At 44.6% G+C, this 19589-nt stretch overlaps 1 protein-coding gene across 8 annotated transcripts in view; it reads right to left on the bottom strand.

Moving 5' to 3' along the window:
- Nucleotides 1–19589, bottom strand: part of LOC121275778 (triple functional domain protein-like) — a 650960-nt gene that overhangs the window by 91160 nt on the left and 540211 nt on the right. For all 8 annotated transcript variants that reach the window (XR_005942563.1, XM_041183384.1, XM_041183386.1 and 5 more), the window contains one exon: nt 10250–10545. Coding sequence is in view for 7 of the 8 variants with exons in the window: in XM_041183384.1 (XP_041039318.1) it covers nt 10250–10545 (296 nt within the window). In the remaining variant the exon portion in view is untranslated. The remainder of the gene's footprint in view (nt 1–10249; nt 10546–19589) is intronic.

The following is a 19589-nucleotide window of genomic DNA, read 5'->3' as shown; positions in this document are numbered from 1 at the left end:
TTGCCCAACCTCGGACGGCCCGCTTCTATCTCCTACCCAAAATCCACAAACAGAACTGCCCCGGTAGACCGATCGTCTCAGCTTGCTCCTGCCCCACAGAACTCATTTCTCGTTATCTTGACTCCCTTCTCTCTCCCCTTGTCCAGTCCCTTCCCACCTACATCCGTGATTCCTCTGACACCTTACGTCACATCAACAATTTCCAGTTCCCTGGCCCCTACCGCTTCCTCTTCACCATGGACGTCCAATCCCTCTACACCTCCATCCCCCACCAGGATGGTCTGAGGGCCCTTAGCTTCTTCCTCGAACAGAGGCCCGACCAATCCCCATCCACCACTACTCTCCTCCGTCTGGCTGAACTTGTTCTCACGCTGAACAATTTCTCCTTCAACTCCTCTCACTTCCTCCAAATAAAAGGTGTGGCTATGGGTACCCGCATGGGCCCCAGCTATGCCTGTCTCTTTATGGGGTATGTGGAACATTCCTTGTTGCAGTCCTACTCCGGCCCCCTTCCACAACTCTTTCTCCGGTACATCGATGATTACTTTGGTGCTGCTTCATGCTCTCGTCAGGACTTGGAAAAATTTATTAATTTTGCTTCCAATCTCCACCCCTCCATCATTTTCACGTGGTCCATCTCTGACACTTCCCTTCCCTTCCTTGACCTCTCTGTCTCAATCTCTGGTGATAGACTGTCCACCAATATCCATTACAAACCCACCGACTCCCACAGCTATCTCGACTACAGCTCCTCACACCCCACTTCCTGTAAGGACTCCATCCCATTCTCTCAGTTCCTTCGCCTCCGTCGCATCTGTTCCGATGATGCTACATTCAAAAACAGTTCCTCTGACATGTCCTCCTTCTTCCTTAACCGAGGTTTTCCACCCACGGTCGTTGACAGGGCCCTCAACCGTGTCCGGCCCATCTCCCGCGCATCCGCCCTCACTCCTTCTCCTCCCTCCCAGAAACATGATAGGGTCCCCCTTGTCCTCACTTATCACCCCACCAGCCTCCGCATTCAAAGGATCATCCTCCGCCATTTCCGCCAACTCCAGCATGATGCCACTACCAAACACATCTTCCCTTCACCCCCCTTATCGGCATTCCGTAGGGATCGCTCCCTCCGGGACACCCTGGTCCACTCCTCCATCACCCCCTACTCCTCAACCCCCTCCTATGGCACAACCCCTTGCCCACGCAAAAGATGCAACACCTGCCCCTTCACTTCCTCTCTCCTCACCGTCCAAGGACCCAAACACTCCTTTCAAGTGAAGCAGCATTTCACTTGCATTTCCCCCAACTTAGTCTACTGCATTCGTTGCTCCCAATGTGGTCTCCTCTACATTGGAGAGACCAAACGTAAACTGGGCGACCGCTTTGCAGAACACCTGCGGTCTGTCCGCAAGAATGACCCAAACCTCCCTGTCGCTTGCCATTTTAACACTCCACCCTGCTCTCTTGCCCACATGTCTGTCCTTGGCTTGCTGCATTGTTCCAGTGAAGCCCAACGCAAACTGGAGGAACAACACCTCATCTTCCGACTAGGGACTTTACAGCCTTCCGGACTGAATATTGAATTCAACAACTTTAGGTCGTGAGTCCCCTCCCCCATCCCCACCCCCTTTCTGTTTCCCCCTTCTTTTTTTTCCCAATAAATTATAAAGATTTTCCTTTTCCCACCTATTTCCATTATATAAAATAAAAAAAAAACCCACTAGAGCTATACCTTGAGTGCCCTACCATCCATTCTTAATTAGCACATTCGTTTAGATAATATCACCAACTTTAACTTTAACACCTATGTGTTCTATTGTACTATTGTTGTTGACATCTTTTGATGATCTGCTTCTATCACTGCTTGTTTGTCGCTACAACCACACCAACCCCCTCCACCTCTCTGTCTCTCTATCTCTCCGCCCCCCACACACACACCTTAAACCAGCTTATATTTCAGCTCTTTCCTGGACTCGAACTCAAGTTCTGTCGAAGGGTCATGAGGACTCGAAACGTCAACTCTTTTCTTCTCCGCCGATGCTGCCAGACCTGCTGAGTTTTTCCAGGTAATTCTGTTTTTGTTTTGGTTAGATTCTCTCTTGTTGGAGATGGTCATTGCCTGACACTGCATGGCATGCATGTTACTTGCCACTCATTAGCCCAAGACTGAATATTGTCCAGGTCTTGCTGCATTTGGGCATGGGCTGCTTCAGTATCTAAGGAGTCACGAGTGGTGCTGAATATTGTGCAATCATCTGCGAATATCCCCACTTCTGACCTTATGATGGAGGAAAGGTCATTGATGAAATAGCTGAAGATGATTCAGCCTAGGACACTACCTGAGGAACTCCTGCAGCAATGTCCCGGGACTGAGATGATTGAACTCCAACAACCACAACCATCTTCCTTTGTGCTGGGTATGATTCCAACCAGCAGAGAGCTATCCCCTGATTCCCATTGACTTCAGCTCTGCTAGGGTTCCTTGATGCCACACTTGGTCAAATGCTGCTTTGATGTCAAGGGCAGTCTCACTTCACCTCCAGAGTTCAGCTCTTCTGTCCATGTTTGGACCAAGGCTGAAATGAGATCAGGAGCTGAGTGGCACTCAGATCTCAAACTGAGCACCAGTGAGCAGGTTATTGCTGAGTAAGTGCTGCTAGATAGTACTATCAATGACACCTTCAATCACTTTGCTCATGATTGAGGGTAAACTGATGGGGCAGTGATTGGCTGGGTTGGATTTGTCCTGCTCTTTGGGGACAAACTTCCACATTGCCGAGTAGATGCCAGTGTTGTAGCTGTGCTGGAACAGTTTGGCCAGGGATACAGCTAGCTCTGGAGAACAAGTCTTCAGTACTATAGTCAGGTTGCTTTCAGGGCCCATAACCTTTGATGTATCCAGTGCCTTCAACCATTCCTTGATATCACGTGGAATGAATTGAATTGGGGCTGAGAACTGGCATCTGTGATGCTAGGGAACTCCAGAATAAGCCGAGATGAATCATCTACTTGGCACTTCTGGCTGAAAAGTGTAGCAAATGCTTCAGCCCTTATCTTTTACACTGATGTCCTGGGCTCCCCCATCATTGAAGATGGGGATATTTGCAGAGCCTTCTCCTCCATTCAGTTGTTTAATTGTCTACCAACATTCATGACTGGATGTGGCAGGACTGCAGTACTTAGATCTGTTCTGTTGGTTTTGGGTTGCTTAGCTCTGTCTCTCATGCTGCTTCCATTGTTTGGTATGCAAGAAGTCCTGTATTGTAGAATCACCAGGTTGCCAACTCATTTTTAGGTATGCCTTGTGCTGCTCTTGGTTTGCCTTCCTAAACCCTTCAGTGAACCAGGGTTGATCCCCCAGCTTGATGTAATGGTAGAGTGGGGAATATACCAGGCCATGAGGTTACAGATTGTGGGTGTATACAATTCTGCTGCAGCTTTGAGTTGCTTCATCTCCACAAGGACTGTGCAGTGGTCACTCCCACCAATACTGTCATCGACAGATGCAATTGCGACAGGTTGATTGGTGAGGACAAGGTCAAGTAGGTTTTTCCCTTTTGTTGGTTCCCTCACCACCTGTCGCAGATTCAGTCTAACAGCTATGTCCTTTAGGACTTGGCCAGCTTGATCTGTGGTGGTGATGGACATCCCAGAGTACACTCTGTATCCTTGCCGCCCTCAGTGCTTTCACCAAGTGGTGTTCAAAATGGAGGAGTGCTGTTTCATCAGCTGAGAGGGGAAGGTAGGTGATAAGCAGCAGGGGGTTTTCTTGCCCACGTTTGACCCAATGCCATGAGAATTCATAGAGTTCAGAGTTAATGTCAACTCCCTCCTGACTGTATACCACTGTGCCGCCGCCTCTGGTGGGTCTGGTCTGTATGTCGGACAGGATAGTGGTGGTGGTGCCTGAACATTGTCTATAAGGCATAATTCTGTGTGAATGATCATGTCAGGCTGTTGCTTGACTAGTCTGTGGGACAACTCTCCCCATTTTGGCCCCCAGAACTTAGTAAGGAGGACTTTGCAGAGTCAACAGAGCTGGGTGTGTCGTTTCCAGTGCCTAGGTTGATGCCAGGTGGTTTGTCCAGTTTCATTCCTTTATAGTGGGTTGATACAACTGAATGGCTTGATAGGCTGTTTTAGTGGGCCTTTGAGAGTCAAGCACATTGCTGTGGGTCTGGAGTTACATGTAGGCCAGACCAAGTAAGGATGGCAGATTTCCTTCCCTAAAGGACGTTAGTGAACCAGATGGGTTTTTAAAACCACTGACAAGTTTTTAATTCCAGATTTATTAATTGGATTTAAATTCCAGCAGCTGAACCCATGTCCTCAGAACATTAGCCTGGGCCTCTGGATTACTAGTACAGTGACAGTACCAATACGCCACCTCCTCCTCCCAAATTTTTTATTCATGTTATCAGCCCAGATCTCATTAATTGAATGGCATTACACCTATAATTTTGCTGTATTTCAAAATTGACATTTTCTGGCCTATCTTTTTATCTTCCGCTGTGAGTACAAATTATTTTAGCTATTTTTGCTCTGTTAATTCTGATTTTGATGATTTTGATAAATACATTTACTTAGTTTAGTAACTATGCAGGAATCTTTAGTTTGCAAGTTTTTGTCCATATTGACTGTGGTTTCAAAACCTGTGTTTTTTTTGAGGCAGCCCATAATTGAAACAGAAGCCAGTGGCAGAATTTTACATCCAGTGGGCGGGTGCGCGCCTGACCTGATCAGTTGTAGAATCGCACGAGATGATGTCGGGCAGGCATCCTGACGCCATCATCGCGATATTTTGCTTGGCAGGCACACCCACTGACAATTAAGCGGGCAATTAAGCTCATTAACCTCACAATTGTCTGCGATGTTTTGTGACCCGTCCAATCTTACGGATGGCGGATGGATGAATCGGCCTTTATATTTTTCATTCAACCTCATCCAAGGGCGGGATGAAATTTCCGTTAGGAAATAAAATTAAATTAAATATCTGGGGACAGCATTTTTATTAGGTATGCTTTCAGATGCTTGATTGTAATGCATGGACTTTTCTTTGCAGCATTTTACAACTTTATTTCATTATTTGTAGGTCTGCAGCTCCTTGAGGCAGTTGTCTTGAAGCGCTCACCTACGCCTATGGTGATGCCATCACCCGCCCTCTTCTTCCCCCACCCTGATAGTGCTAAGCTTTTAAGCGTGTGTTTCACGCTGGCTGGCCGTTAATTCACAGCCAGCACGAAATCGTGGTTGAGGGTCCGTTTCTCGGCTGCTCCCAGGCCTGCCAATCACATGTGCCCAGCAACCGAAAAATTAGGCCCAAATTCCCAGGTTTTTCGGAGGGGGGCTATAAATTGGAATTCCTGGCTGTGACATCAGACTTTGGAGTAATCAGCCTGTGGCTTAGATTGCTAGGGAAAGTTTGGCCCTTTCACATTATTGGCCTGCACAGGGATCGTAACATCACCATCAGGTTCCTCTGATCCTCTGCACTTTGGACTATGGTTATGATGGCATCTCTCTCAAAACCCTTGAGATTTTGCTGGTTAATGCCAGCCCTATGATTTTTTTTATTCCTTGACTATGTTTTTTAATTCTTGGAAATCTTCCAGGGTTCACTCTATCCCTAAGAATAGTCACCTTCTCTAATTTCTAACTATTGCTCTATTGCCCTATATCAGAAGATTGTGAAATGTGTTGTTAACTTACAAATTAACCATAATTTGCAAGTTCTGAACATTGGTAAGATTTTTAGCAACCCTGATCTGGTGGTAATTTCATTGCCTACATTATACATTTCTGGAGCTCAGCTTTTCAATACTTTGGGTCACTGGACATATTTGACAGTGTCTGTCATCATGCACTTCCAAACAAGTAACCATAAGCACCACCAAATCTATGATTATGGCCACTTAGTTTCTCCCAAAGCTTTAGTTTGTGGCTTACCCTTGCCATTAACTCTGGAGCTCTGTAAACACAATTAATTATAGTGCTGATAATTCCACTCTATATTCATCAACTTCCTTCTGTGTCTGTGATGTTCTTGCAGGAGAATGATTGAATCGTTAGATTGTAAACACATCCAAGCTCTTCAGCTGGACATTTAAAAAAAACCCTTCCACTGCCATTCTGGTGAAAGTTCACAACCTAAAACATTAACTCTCTGTTTATCTCATCACTGATGCCACCAGATCTGCTGAGTATTTCCAGCATTTTCTTTTTTTATTATCATAAAAAAAATGTTTCTTTCAATCCTTCAAACACTCACTTCTCAACAGATATCACCTCTTGCCTTTGATGGTTCTACTGATAGTGCTTCTTAATCCATTGACACTCCTCACAAGGAACATCACTATATCTTCTATTGTTAGTAATCCCCAAAGAAGCTGTGTTTCCACATTGTCCAATTTATTTTTCCTTTAACAACTCTTAACTGTCTGTGAAATCCAAGTCTGTCCAAGATTTGAATAGTGCTTCCGTAGCTAGGAGGCTGTTTTAGTATTTCACTTACACTCTTAGGATGCAAGCAAATTTTAGTTGTCTGATAGGTAATACATTTTATCAACATTAATGTTTAGCACTCCTCTGAATGTTCCTGCTTTGTTCCTTTAAAGCTATAAAGATGCGATCCTATGCATTCTTTCTCTTCTCTGCATTCCATAATGTTGAAATTCTATTTAAACTAATTCTTTCCTAGGATTCTAAAATTATGGAGCTTTTTATGTCACCAATGTTTCCTCCCTTCTACATTCCTTATGATTTTAAAAATGTTACTGCTTTGTAGTTTACCTCACCAAATCGTTTCAACTTTGGTTATGCCCTGAACTATGGATCTTGGCAAAAAGAGAATTACCTGGAAAAACTCAGCAGGTCTAGCAGTATCGGCGGAGAAGAACAAAGTTGACATTTCGAGTCCTCATAACCCTTCAACAGAACTGAGTAAAAATAGGAGAGGGGTGAAATATAAGCTGGGTTAAGGTGGGGGGAGAGAAGTGGGGGTGGGGGGTGGTTGTAGGGACAAGCAAGCAGCGATAGGAGCAGATAATCAAAATATGTCACAGACAAAAGAACGAAAGAGGTGTTGAAGGTGGTGATATTATCTGAAAGAATGTGCTAATGAAGAATGGATGGCAGGACACGCAAGGTACAGCTCTAGTGGGGGTGGGGTGAAATAAGACTAACAGGGCATAAAAGGTATAGATTTAAAAATAATGGAAATAGGTGGGAAAAGAAAAATCTATATAAATTATTGGAAAAAGCAAAATGAGGGGGAAGAAACGGAAAGGGGATGGGGATGGAGGAGGGAGTTCAAGATCTAAAGTTGTTGAATTCAATATTCAGTCTGGAAGGCTGTAAAGTGCCTAGTCGGAAGATGAGGTGCTGTTCCTCCAGTTTGCGTTGAGCTTCACTGGAACAATGCAGCAAGCCAAGGACAGACATGTGGGCAAGAGAGCAGAGTGGAGTGTTAAAATGGCAAGTGACAGGGAGGTTTGGGTCATTCTTGCGGACAGACCGAAGGTGTTCCGCAAAGTGGTCGCCCAGTTTGCGTTTGGTCTCTCCAATGTAGAGGAGACCACATTGGGAGCAATGAATGCAGTAGACTAAGTTGGGGGAAATGCAAGTGAAATGCTGCTTCACTTGAAAGGAGTGTTTGAGCCCTTGGACGGTGAGGAGAGAGGAAGTGAAGGGGCAGGTGTTGCATCTTTTGCATATGCATGGGGAGGTGCCGTAGGTGGGGGTTGAGGAGTAGGGGGTGATGGAGGAGTGGACCAGGGTGTCCCAGAGGGAACGATCCCTATGGAATGCTGCCAAGGGGGGGTGAAGGGAAGATGTGTTTGGTGGTGGCATCATGCTGGAGTTGGCGGAAATGGCGGAGGATGATCCTTTGAATGCAGAGGCTGATGGGGTGATAAGTGAGGACAAGGGGGACCCTATCATGTTTCTGGGAGGGAGGAGAAGGCGTGAGGGCGGATGCGCGGGAGATGGGCCGGACACGGTTGAGGGCCCTGTCAACGACCGTGGGTGGAAAACCTCAGTTAAGGAAGAAGGAGGACAAGTCAGAGGAACTGTTTTTGAAGGTAGCATCATCAGAACAAATGTGACGGAGGTGAAGGAACTGAGAGAATGGGATGGAGTCCTTACAGGAAGCGGGGTGTGAGGAGCTGTAGTCGAGGTAGCTGTGGGAGTTGGTAGGCTTGTAATGGATATTGGTGGACAGTCTATCACCAGAGATTAAGACAGAAAGGTCAAGGAAGGGAAGGGAAGTGTCAGAGAAGGACCACGTGAAAATGATGGAGGGGTGGAGATTGGAAGCAAAATTAATAAATTTTTCCAAGTCCCGACGAGAGCATGAAGCGGCATCGAAGTAATCATCGATGTACCGGAGAAAAAGTTGTGGGAAGGGGCCGGAGTAGGACTAGAACAAGGAATGTTCCACATACCCCATAAAGAGACAGACATAGCTGGGGCCCATGCGGGTACCCATAGCCAGACTTTTTATTTGGAGGAAGTGAGAGGAGTTAAAGGAGAAATTGTTCGGTGTGAGAACAAGTTCAGCCAGACGGAGGAGAGTACTGGTGGATGGGGATTGTTCGGGCCTCTGTTCGAGGAAGAAGCTAAAGGCCCTCAGACCATCCTGGTGGGGGATGGAGGTGTAGAGGGATTGGACGTCCATGGTGAAGATGAGGCAGTTGGGGCCAGGGTAACTGGAAATTGTTGATGTGACATAAGCTGTCAGAGGAATCACGGATGTGCATCGGTAGATCAATGATTACTTCGGTGCTGCTTCATGCTCTCGTTGGGACTTGGAAAAATTTATTAATTTTGCTTCCAATCTCCACCCCTCCATCATTTTCACATGGTCCATCTCTGACACTTTCCTTCCATTCCTTGACCTCTCTGTCTCAATTTCTGGTGATAGACTGTCCACCAATATCCATTACAAGCCTACCGACTCCCACAGCTACCTCGACTACAGCTCCTCACACCCCGCTTCCTGTAAGGACTCCATCCCATTCTCTCAGTTCCTTCACCTCCGTCACATTTGTTCTGATGATGCTACCTTCAAAAACAGTTCTTCTGACATGTCCTCCTTCTTCCTTAACCGAGGTTTTCCACCCACGGTTGTTGACAGGGCCCTCAACCGTGTTCGGCCCATCTCCCGCGCATCCGCCCTCATGCCTTCTGATCCCTCCCAGAAACATGATAGGGTCCCCCTTGTTCCAATGAAGCTCAACGCAAACTGGAGGAACAGCGCCTCATCTTCCGACTAGGCACTTTACAGCCTTCCGGACTGAATATTGAATTCAGCAACTTTAGATCTTGAACACCCTCCTCCATCCCCATCCCCTTTCCGCTTCTTCCCCCTCCCTTTTGTTTTTTCCAATAATTTATATAGATTTTTCTTTTCCCACCTATTTTCATTATTTTTAAATCTATACATTTTATGCCGTTAATCTTATTTCACCCCACCCCTGTAGAGCTGTACCTTGCGTGTCCGGCCATCCATTTTTAATTAGCACATTCTTTTAGATAATATCACCACCTTCAACACCTCTTATTCTTTTGTCTGTGACATATTTTGATTATCTGCTCCTATCACTGCTTGCTTGTCCCTATAACCACCCCCCCTACTTCTCTCCCCCCACTTCCCCCACCTTAAATCAGCTTATATTTCACCCCTCTCTTATTTTTACTCAGTTCTGTTGAAGGGTTATGAGGACTCGAAACGTCAACTTTGTTCTCCGCCGATGCTGCCAGACCTGCTCAGTTTTTCCAGGTAATTCTGTTTTTGTTTTGGGTTTCCAGCATCCGCTGTTTTTTGTTTTTTACCGATATGGATCTTGACATTTCATTTTGGCTTCTCAAAAATAAATCTGCTTTTCTTCAATGTAATTTTCTCTTATCTTGTAAGTTACTCAACAGTGAGATGTGTCTGTTACATCAACAGTACACAAAAGTAACATCACAAAACCTCCTGGAATTTTCCATTTCATGTAGTCTTTCATTTATTTTACTAATTCTCCCTAAACTGTGAAATATGATATACTTAGATGTTTTAAAATTATGAAATTAACTTTATAATGTTTCTGTTTAACTGATCAAGTTAAACCTGAAAGCAAAATATCTTATTGGTTTTAAAAAGTAGAGTTCAATGCATTTTTGGGCTCCTGTGTATCTAAATCATATCTGCTTTCCACTTGTTTAAATTCTGCCAAGTTTCAGCCAGATTTTTAAATTCCCTGCTACTGACCTCATCCACAGTTTCTTCCTGGGGTGTAGCAGCACTCTCATCAGAGTCTTTTTGAGCCCCGGTGTCAGCACTTTTCCGGACATCCCTGCTCTTTTTATGCTTGTGAGCCAGTTTCTTCACATGGCCATCTGCTTTTCCACTGCTGAGACGCCTTACAGGGCTGGTGAGCCACTTCCGTAGAGTGTTACCTGGGCGCTTTGGACCTGGTGAACTTTGTGTTGTACTCACTGAGTGGGGTTGAAGTGAGGTCACTGAGGCAGGAGGACTTGCATCATTGCTGGACACTGAAAGTGAGTCTGTAGAAGAAAAGCATATAGTAATGATAACACTGGATATATAAATGGCAAGGTATTAGATTTGCTTGGGAAAGCCATTTTTCCCAAACGAAAAAGTTTGTTAGTTAACTACAAAAACAGTAAGCACGCAACATTCACAAATGCAAACTTAGTATGGTGGTAGTGTCATAAAACATGATGGATCGTATTCTCACCGTGATGATGAGAATTGCTGTTATAAGACCTGGACAGCAGTTCATCCTACCAATGCTATAAGGAACTGATATTTGCAACTGGTATGTTGATGACGACAAGGCCCTGTCGGTTACTTGTTCACGGTGATTCCCTCATGACCCGATGCAGGTATAGTCTGGCATATTAAACATGATACAATTGAGTCATTCTTACAGTGAACGGTGAAGTACACCACCCAGGGTATATTATGTGCCCTTGCCTAGAGTTAAAATAATAAAAAAAAATCTCCATCACTCCTCAGATTAATCCTACAGTTACAGGCAGCCTTTCAATATCTTGTTCAGGAACCAAGGTCTCTTTTAATACATACTGCTAACCGAGATCATTTAATTCAGCAGAGGCTACAGGTGAAAGGTGGGATCTTACTGGTCTGAAGGACTCAATACAGATCCTGTAGCAATCATTTTTTTTAACCTTTGTAGAGTTGAAAAGACTGGTTGAAAGACTGCTTATTTACAATTTGTGTGATTTTTACTTCCACTTTTCATCTGGGTTATCTTAGGTTCTTAAGAACATGAGTAAAAATTATTCACTTGTTGAGATTCTTAACATAATATGTTGAATAACACAGCTTTAAAAGAAGTTTTTGCCCCCTTACTGCAAAGACTAAATCTGGAAAAAATATTTAACAAATAAACACTGAAAATGTATAACGTTAATCTAATTCCGGATATGAAAAAAGGTTTAAAAGTTAACCATTCCTTCCTTTTTCAGACATTTATTAACTTGCACAAATGTTCAGTTTTGTAGTATTTGGTTTTTGATGTGTGCCTTTTTTCTTCTTATCTCAAGTGAGAGTTTGCTCATTGTGCAACAGGAAGTTAAAAACAAGTGGTTAGTCCTCATGTTTAATTACAAAGAGAAGCCGAACTCATTCTGTTTTTTCTGTTATTGCGCGTTCATGCCACTTCTGTAAAATAAGAATTATGAGCCAGTGAAAGACTCACACATTAAAAAAAAATCACAGAAGGTTACATTGCTGCAAAAGTAGCAGATTTAATTTGGAGAATAATTCTGTCATGATATCACTGCATTTTATATTCAAGGGCAGAATCCTGTGTCCTCCCCGTGGTGAGTTTACTTGCCACGGCAGTGGGGGGAGAAGACATCTTATCGGGTGGGATGGTGGCAGATGGGGACCGCACCAGCACCTTGATTAAGTCAGTGGTGGAAAGGCAATTAATGCCCACTTTAGGGTCTCATCCCGCCACCACATCTATCTCACCTCCTCCTGAGGTTCCCAACAATACAGACACTATTCTTTAGCTAATTCAATGCTATCAAGAAATGGCTGAAGGCACTAGATACTGTAAAGGCTACAAACCCTGACAAAATTCCAGTGACGGCACTGAAAACTTGTGCCCCAAATCAAGCCGTGCCCCTAGCCAAGCAGTTCCAGTCCAGCTACAACACTTGCATTTAACTGGCAATGTGGAAAATAGCTCAAGCATGTCCAGTCCACAAAAAGCAGGACAAATCCATCATGGCCAATTACCACCCCATTAGTCTACTCTCGATCATCAGCAAAGTGATGAGAGGTATCGTCGATAGTACTATCAAGCAGCACTTACTCAGCAATAACCTGCTCCCTGACACAGAGTTTTTTTAAAATTCCTTCACGGGATGTGGGCTTCGCTGGCTGGGCTAGCATTTATTATTTGTTGCCCTTGAGAAAGTGGTGGTGAACTGCCTTCTTGAACTGCTGCAGTCTATGTGGTGTAGGTACACCCACAGTGCTGCTAGCGAGTTCCAGGATTTTGACCCAGCGACAGTGAAAGAACAGCGATATATTTCCAAGTCAGGATGGTGAGTGACTTGGAGGGGAACTTCCAGGTGGTGGTGTTCCCATCTATCTGCTGCTCTTGTCCTTCTAGATGGTAATGGTCATGGGTTTGGAAGATGCTGCCTAAGGAGCCTTGGTGAATTCCTGCAGTGCATCTTGTAGATGGTACACGCTGCTGCTACTCTGCGTCGGTGGCAGAAGAAGTGAGTGTTTGTGGATGTGGTGCCAATCGGGTGGACTGCTTTGTCCCGGACAGTATCAAGCTTCTTCAGTGCTGTAAGAGCTGCACTCATCCAGGCAAGTGGGGAATATTCCATCACGTTCCTGACTTGTGCATTGTAGATGGTGGACAGGCTTTGAGGAGTCAGGAAGCGAGTTACTTGTTGCACTATTCTTAGCCTCTGACCTGCTCTCATAGCCACAGTATTTATATGATTAGTCCAGTTTAGTATCTGGTCAATGTTAACCCCCAGGATGTTGATAGTGGGGGATTCAGTGATGGTAATGCCATTGAACATCAAGGGGCGATGGTTGGATTCGCTCTTGTTGGAGATGGTCATTGCTTGACACTTGCGTGGCGTGAATGTTACTTGCCACTTGTCAGCCCAAGCCTGGATATTGTCCAGGTCTTGCTGCATTTGGACATGGGCTGCTTCAGTATCTGAGGAGTCGCGAATGGTGCTGAATGAACATTGTGCAATCATCAGCCAACAATCCCACTTCAGACCTTGTGACGGAATGAAGGTCATTGATGAAGCAGCTGAAGATGGTTGGGCCTAGGACACTACCCTGAGGAACTCCTGCAGTGATCTCCTGGAGCTGAGATGACTGACCTCCAACAACCAGAACCATCTTCCTTTGTGCTAGTTATGACTCCAAACAGTGGAGAGCTTTCCCCGAATCCCATTGACTCCAGTTTTGCTAGGGCTCCATGATGCCATGCTCGGTCAAATATTGCCTTGATGTCAAGGGCAGTCACTCTCCCCTCACCTCAGGAGTTCAGCTCTTTTGTCCATGTTTGAACCAAGGCTATAATGAGGTCAGGAGCTGAGTGGCCTTGGCGAAACCCAAACTGGGCATCAGTGAGCAGGTTATTGCTAAGTAAGTGCCGCTTGATAGCACTGTTGATGACCCCTTCCATTACTTTACTGATGATCAAGAGTAGACTGACGGGGCGGTAATTGGCCGGGTTGGATTTGTCCTGCTTTTTGTGTACAGGACATACCTGGGTAATTTTCCACATAGCCGGGTAGATGCCAGCGTTGTAGCTGTACTGGAACAGCTTGGCTAGGGGTGCAGCAAGTTCTGGAGGACAAGTCTTCAGTACTATCGCCCGAACATTGTCAGGGCCCATAGCCTTTGCAGTATCCAGTGCCTTCAGCCGTTTCTTGATATCATGTGGAGTGAAGACTGGCATCTGTGATGCTGGGGACCTTCAGAGGAGGCTGAGATGGATCATCCACTCTGTACTTCTGGCTGAAGTTTGTTGCGAGCGCTTCAGTCCTATCCTTTGCACTGCTGTGCTGGGCTCCTCCATCATTAAGGATGGGGATATTTGTGGGCCTCCCCCTCTAGTGAGTTGTTTAATTGTCCAACACCATTCACGACAGGATGTGGAAGGACTGCGGAGATTAGATCTGATCCATTGGTTGTGGGATCGCTTAACTCTGTCTATCACTTGCTGCTTATGCTGTTTGGCACGCAAGTAGTCATGTTTTATAGCTTCACCAGGTTGACATCTCATTTTTAAGTATGCCTGGTGCTGCTCCTGGCATGCTCTCCTACACTTTTCATTGAACCAGGGTTGATCCCCTGGCTTGATGTTAATGAGGTTACAGATTGTGGTTGAGTACAATTCTGCTGCTTCTGATGGCCCACAGCACTTCATGGATGGCCAGTCTTGAGTTGCTAGATCTGTTCAAAATCTATCCCATTTAGCATGGTGGTAGTGCCACACAACATGATGGAGGGTATCCTCAATGTGAAGGCGGGACTTCGTCACCACAATGACTGATACCAATATTGTCAGGGACAGATGCATCTGCATCAGGCCAGTTGGTGAGGATGAGGTGAAGAATGTTTTCCCCTCTTGTTGGTTCCCTCACCACAAGCCGCAGATCCAGTCTAGCAGTTATGTCCTTTAGGAGTCTGCCAGCTTGGTCAGTAGTGGTGCTACCGAGCCACTCTTGGTGATGGACTTTGAAGTCCCCCACTTTGAGTACAATCTGCACCCTCAGTGCTTCCTAAAGTGATGTTCAACATGGAGGAGCACTGATTCATCAGTTGAGCGAGGGCGGTATGTCGTAATCAGCAAGTTTCCTTACCCATGTTTGACCTGATGCCATGAGACTTCACGGGGTCCAGAGTCGATGTTGAGGACTCCCAGGGCAACTCCCTCCCGACTGTCTATCATTGTGCTGCCACCCCTGCTGGGTCTGTCCTGCCGGCGGGACAGGACATTTCAAGGGATGGTGATGGTGGAGTCCAGGACATTATCTGTAAGGTATGATTCTGTGAGGATGACTATGTCAGGCTGTTGCTTGACTAGTCTGTGAGACAGCTCTCCCAATTTTGACATTAGCCCCCAGATGTTGGTAAGGAGGACTTTGCAGAGTCAATAGGGCTGCAATTGCCATTGTTGTTTCCTAGGTCGATACCGGGTGGTCCATCCCATTTCATTCATTTTGTGTCTTTGTAGCGGTTTGTTAGAACTGAGTGGCTTGCTAGGCCATTTCAGAGGGCATTTAAGAGTCAACCACATTGCTGTGGGTCTGGAGTTACATGTAGACCAGGTAAGGATGGCAGATTTCCTTTCTTAAAGGACATTCGTGAATCAGATGGGTTCAATAATGTCAACAATCGACAATGGTTTCATGGTCATCATTGGACTTATAATTCCAGATTTTTTATTGAATTCAAATTCCACCTTCTGCTGTGGTGGGATTCGAACCCGGGTCCCCAGAGCATTACCCTGGATCCCTGCCAGGGCCGCTCTGCGGCGGATCCCATTACATCCTTGGTCCAAACATTGTCAAAAGAACTAAACTCAAGAGGTGAGGCGATAGTGAATGCCCTTAACATCAAGGCAACATTTGAATGAATGTGGCATCAAGGAGCCCTAGCAAAACTGAAATCAATGGGAATCAGGGGAAAGCACTCCATTGGCTGGAACCATACCTAGCACAAAGGAAGATGGTTTGTGGTTGTTGGAGGTCAAACACCTCAGCCACAGGACATCACTGCAGATGTTCCTCTGGGTAGTGTTCTAGGTCCAAACATCTTCAGCTGCTTCATCAATGGCTTTGCCTCCATCGTAAGGTCAGAAGTGGGCATGTGTGCTGATGATTGCACGATGTTCAGCACCATTCGCAACTCCTCAGATAATAAGCAGATTGTGTCTATATGCAGCAAGGCAACTTTCAGGCTTGGGCTGATGAGTGGAAAGTAACATTTGTGCCACACTATGACAATCTTGACATTCAAATGGCATTACCATCACCGAATCACCCCACTATCAACATCCTTGGGGTTAGCATTGACCAGAAACTGAACTGGGCTAGCCATATAAATACTGTGGCTACCAGAGCAGGTCAGAGGCTGGTAGTATTGTGGTGAGTAACTCACCTCCTGTCCACCATCTACAAGGCACAGGTTAGGAGTGTGATGGAATACTCTCCACTTGCCAGGGGGTGACTGCAGCTCCAACAACACTCAAGGACACTGACTCCATCCAGGACAAAGCAGTTTGCTTGATTGGCATCCCATCCACCACCAATGCCACAGTGACAGCAGTGTGTACCTTCAACAGAATGCAATGTAGCAACTCACCAAGGCTCCTTCGACAGCGCCAAACCAAGCTTCCAAATTTGTGATCTCCACCACATAGAAGGACAAGCGCTGCAGATGCATGGGAACACCAGGACCCACCCAAGTAACTCACCATCTTGACTTGGAACTATATCACTGTTCCTTCACTGTCACTGGGTCAAAATCCTGGACTTCCTTTCTGAACAGCACTGTGGGTGTACCTGCATTACGTGGAATGCAGCAGTTCAAGAAGGTGGCTCACCAACACCTCCCCAGGGGCAATTAGGAATGGGTAAATTCTGACAACGCCCACATCCCTTGAAAGAATAAATTTTAAAAAACTTTAAGAAGTAACACAGTGTGGGGCATGGCAAGCAAACCTTGACATGTTTGGTAACAGGGTCCCAGGGGATCTTGTTCAAAGGCACACAATGCCTGATCATGGGATTTGGCATTGGAAAAAGGTGGTGGTGGTGGGGGGGGAGAGGCGTGGGCTCTGAGATCCACATCCCTGCCCTTGCTGCCCCAACACCTCTTCCCATCTATCCTCCATGACTCCCTCTCTGCCATTTTTCATCTATGTCTGGGTCCCTCCTTGATCCGAGTCTTCTGGTGGCTGTAGGGCCGGCAGCAGCCAACATCTCCTGGTGGCGCTGTTGAGTTCAGAAAAACTGCCAACCTCTGATTGGCTGGCAGCTCTTAGCAGGCAGAATTTCTGCTCCCAGGGAAGCCCAGCACTGGCCTTCCAAGTGCCTGAGTGACACAAGATATACGGTGGGACTTCTCGGAAAGAGGCGACATGGGATTGAATCCGGCATCCAAAACCCCCCTTTGCCTCTACGAGATTCTGCACCAAGAATCAGAAATTGAAAAAAACACTTCATTTTAAAAATAATCCTGAAAATCTCCATGTCCAAATACTTGCTTAGCTCTAGAATGTAAATATTTAAAAGTTATACTTAATTTATGTGCTTGTTTCTCATTGTTTGCTTGACATGTTCATTCACACTGCCAACATTAGGCATTAAATCATCTACAAGCAGCTTAATAGCAATTCCTTGCAAATCATTGGTCCTGTTCCATATGGACCATAAAACCTTTTTCCTTTTATGTAATTTAGTGCTTCATCTTTCACCCATTACAGGGAGACAGCAACAGGACTATGCTATTTTATTTGTAACAGTGTCTAACTCCCAACTGTGACTGCAGCAAAAGGTCGGAGTATTCAGTGACAACATACATATGGTACTGTTTAAATGAAAGGAGGGTGGGAGTAAGAAGCTCCATAGCCATGTATGCTGCCCCCCTTCCTCTCCCTTTCACAGCTGGTTCTTCAGTTCCCAAGCCGTAATTTGATGAAGTCATAGTTCATACAAAGTCCATAATGGACACTGAGTTTTAATGTCATGAACACTGAACATGTGCCAAAGTTGTCACAATGCTGCATAATATATGAAGCACATATCTTATGCGACCCTACCCATAACCTTCACTTTTCTTGAACAGAGTCAATTAATATAATTATTACTTAATAAGCATATGTGGACTCAGCATACAATTCCAGCCATCTTAAAGCGCTGTCATCACCAGCATGCAAAGTATGTAGGCCTCCAGGTAGCCTAACCAATGGGCAAGATTCAGCGATGTGAGATGTGGTTTGTATTTTCCTGCATGAGCATTTGTCTTGGTATGAAGGTTAAGATTTGAGATTTACTATTCCTGTCCAGTTCACAAGCAATTGAGAGGTGGTCAACTAAGGAGCACTGCGGCTCTGCACTGTTCTTGTCACACCCACTGTGAGTAATTACATTATTGGTGGAATTAATGATGAAATCAGCAGAATGAATCAGAGAATCTTCAAATCCTGGTCAATTAGCCAGCAATGATAATTAAGCAGTAAATAAGTGGAGATAGGGAGCAGTAAAGATCTGAGAAAGAGAAAGGGAAGTCACTAATTTTTTAGAATTTCAGCTTGAAATACAATTCTCTGGATAATGCTCATTTAAATCCAGTCAGCTGAAGCAGATTTTGGCTGCCTTCCTTACTGACGTGATACTGTTTTCTATTCTGAGAGAATATAATACGAAATGATCCATCTACTCATCAATCCATTCACATACCAATTAGAGAATAATTCAAACAGGTTCAATTCTGACCGCCTTGGACCATTTAATGCCATGTTGTCTGAGAACAGTGAGGCAAAGTCTCTAAAATTTATAAACTTCATAGCTTTGACCACTGAACTCTGGTTATATCCCAACAAGATCATTGGCCCTCACTACAAAAACCATAAACATAGAAAGCGTTTCTAGAGTTGAATTTATAGAACCTTAGATTTTATCAGTTGACTCTTGTTTTCCAAAAAGCTTCAGGATAAAGAGACTTTTATGTGAAATCTATGTATTCCCAAAGCATTCAAAAAAAACTATTACCACTTCCATAAAGGAATCAAGTACTGTTCTTTTGTTGACACAACAGACACTGTGTTCCAGTATTGGCTGAAGCAACCATTTCCTGGACACAATTTCTTTTCAATGAAAGACTTTCAGAGAAACCTTCAGTGTGAAAGCAGTTGAAACAGTGATGTTATTTTGATTCCTAGTTGAGATGTGGATTCTATTTTGGCTATAAGCATCCCTTAAAATTCTGTTTTTCCACAAGCAACTCCTCATTCATGATATTTTTTATTAGATTGAGTTTTAAAACACAGTAACTCACTGATAAGCAAATCTCATTATTAAAGGCTGCTTAATATGAAAATCAATATAAATCTAAAAAAAAGTATCATTTGTCCTCAACGACACAAGTCAAGGTTAAGATTGTATGACATATACTTCTTTTACATATTGGTAAATAATTACATCCTGAACAAACTTCAGTTCTGTTTACAACATTTATTATACAGTTTTCTCTGTTTCTCTCTCTCCTCATTTGAGTTGTGGTAAAGAAGTATGTATTACTATTTACATAATTCAGTGACTGGACTTGGAAAATATAAAAGAAAATGGATTTATCAGTACTTAAAGTAGAGTTATTTTTTAATTAGTTGGCAGTGACTACGCACTGTAGTGCTCTCAGACAGAGTTCAGTGCCACATGCTGGGGTTTTGACAGACCATGTCCTGTTGAGCTTTACCTTTCATTCCCACCATGTTAGTGCTTGTTCCAGACTGTGCAAGACACTGTGCAGACCACAAGAATAAAAGATATCCACAAAATAG

Source organism: Carcharodon carcharias, chromosome 3, assembly GCF_017639515.1.
Source record: "Carcharodon carcharias isolate sCarCar2 chromosome 3, sCarCar2.pri, whole genome shotgun sequence".
Taxonomy (NCBI): domain Eukaryota; kingdom Metazoa; phylum Chordata; class Chondrichthyes; order Lamniformes; family Lamnidae; genus Carcharodon; species Carcharodon carcharias.
This window is presented reverse-complemented; position numbering and strand designations above follow the sequence as displayed.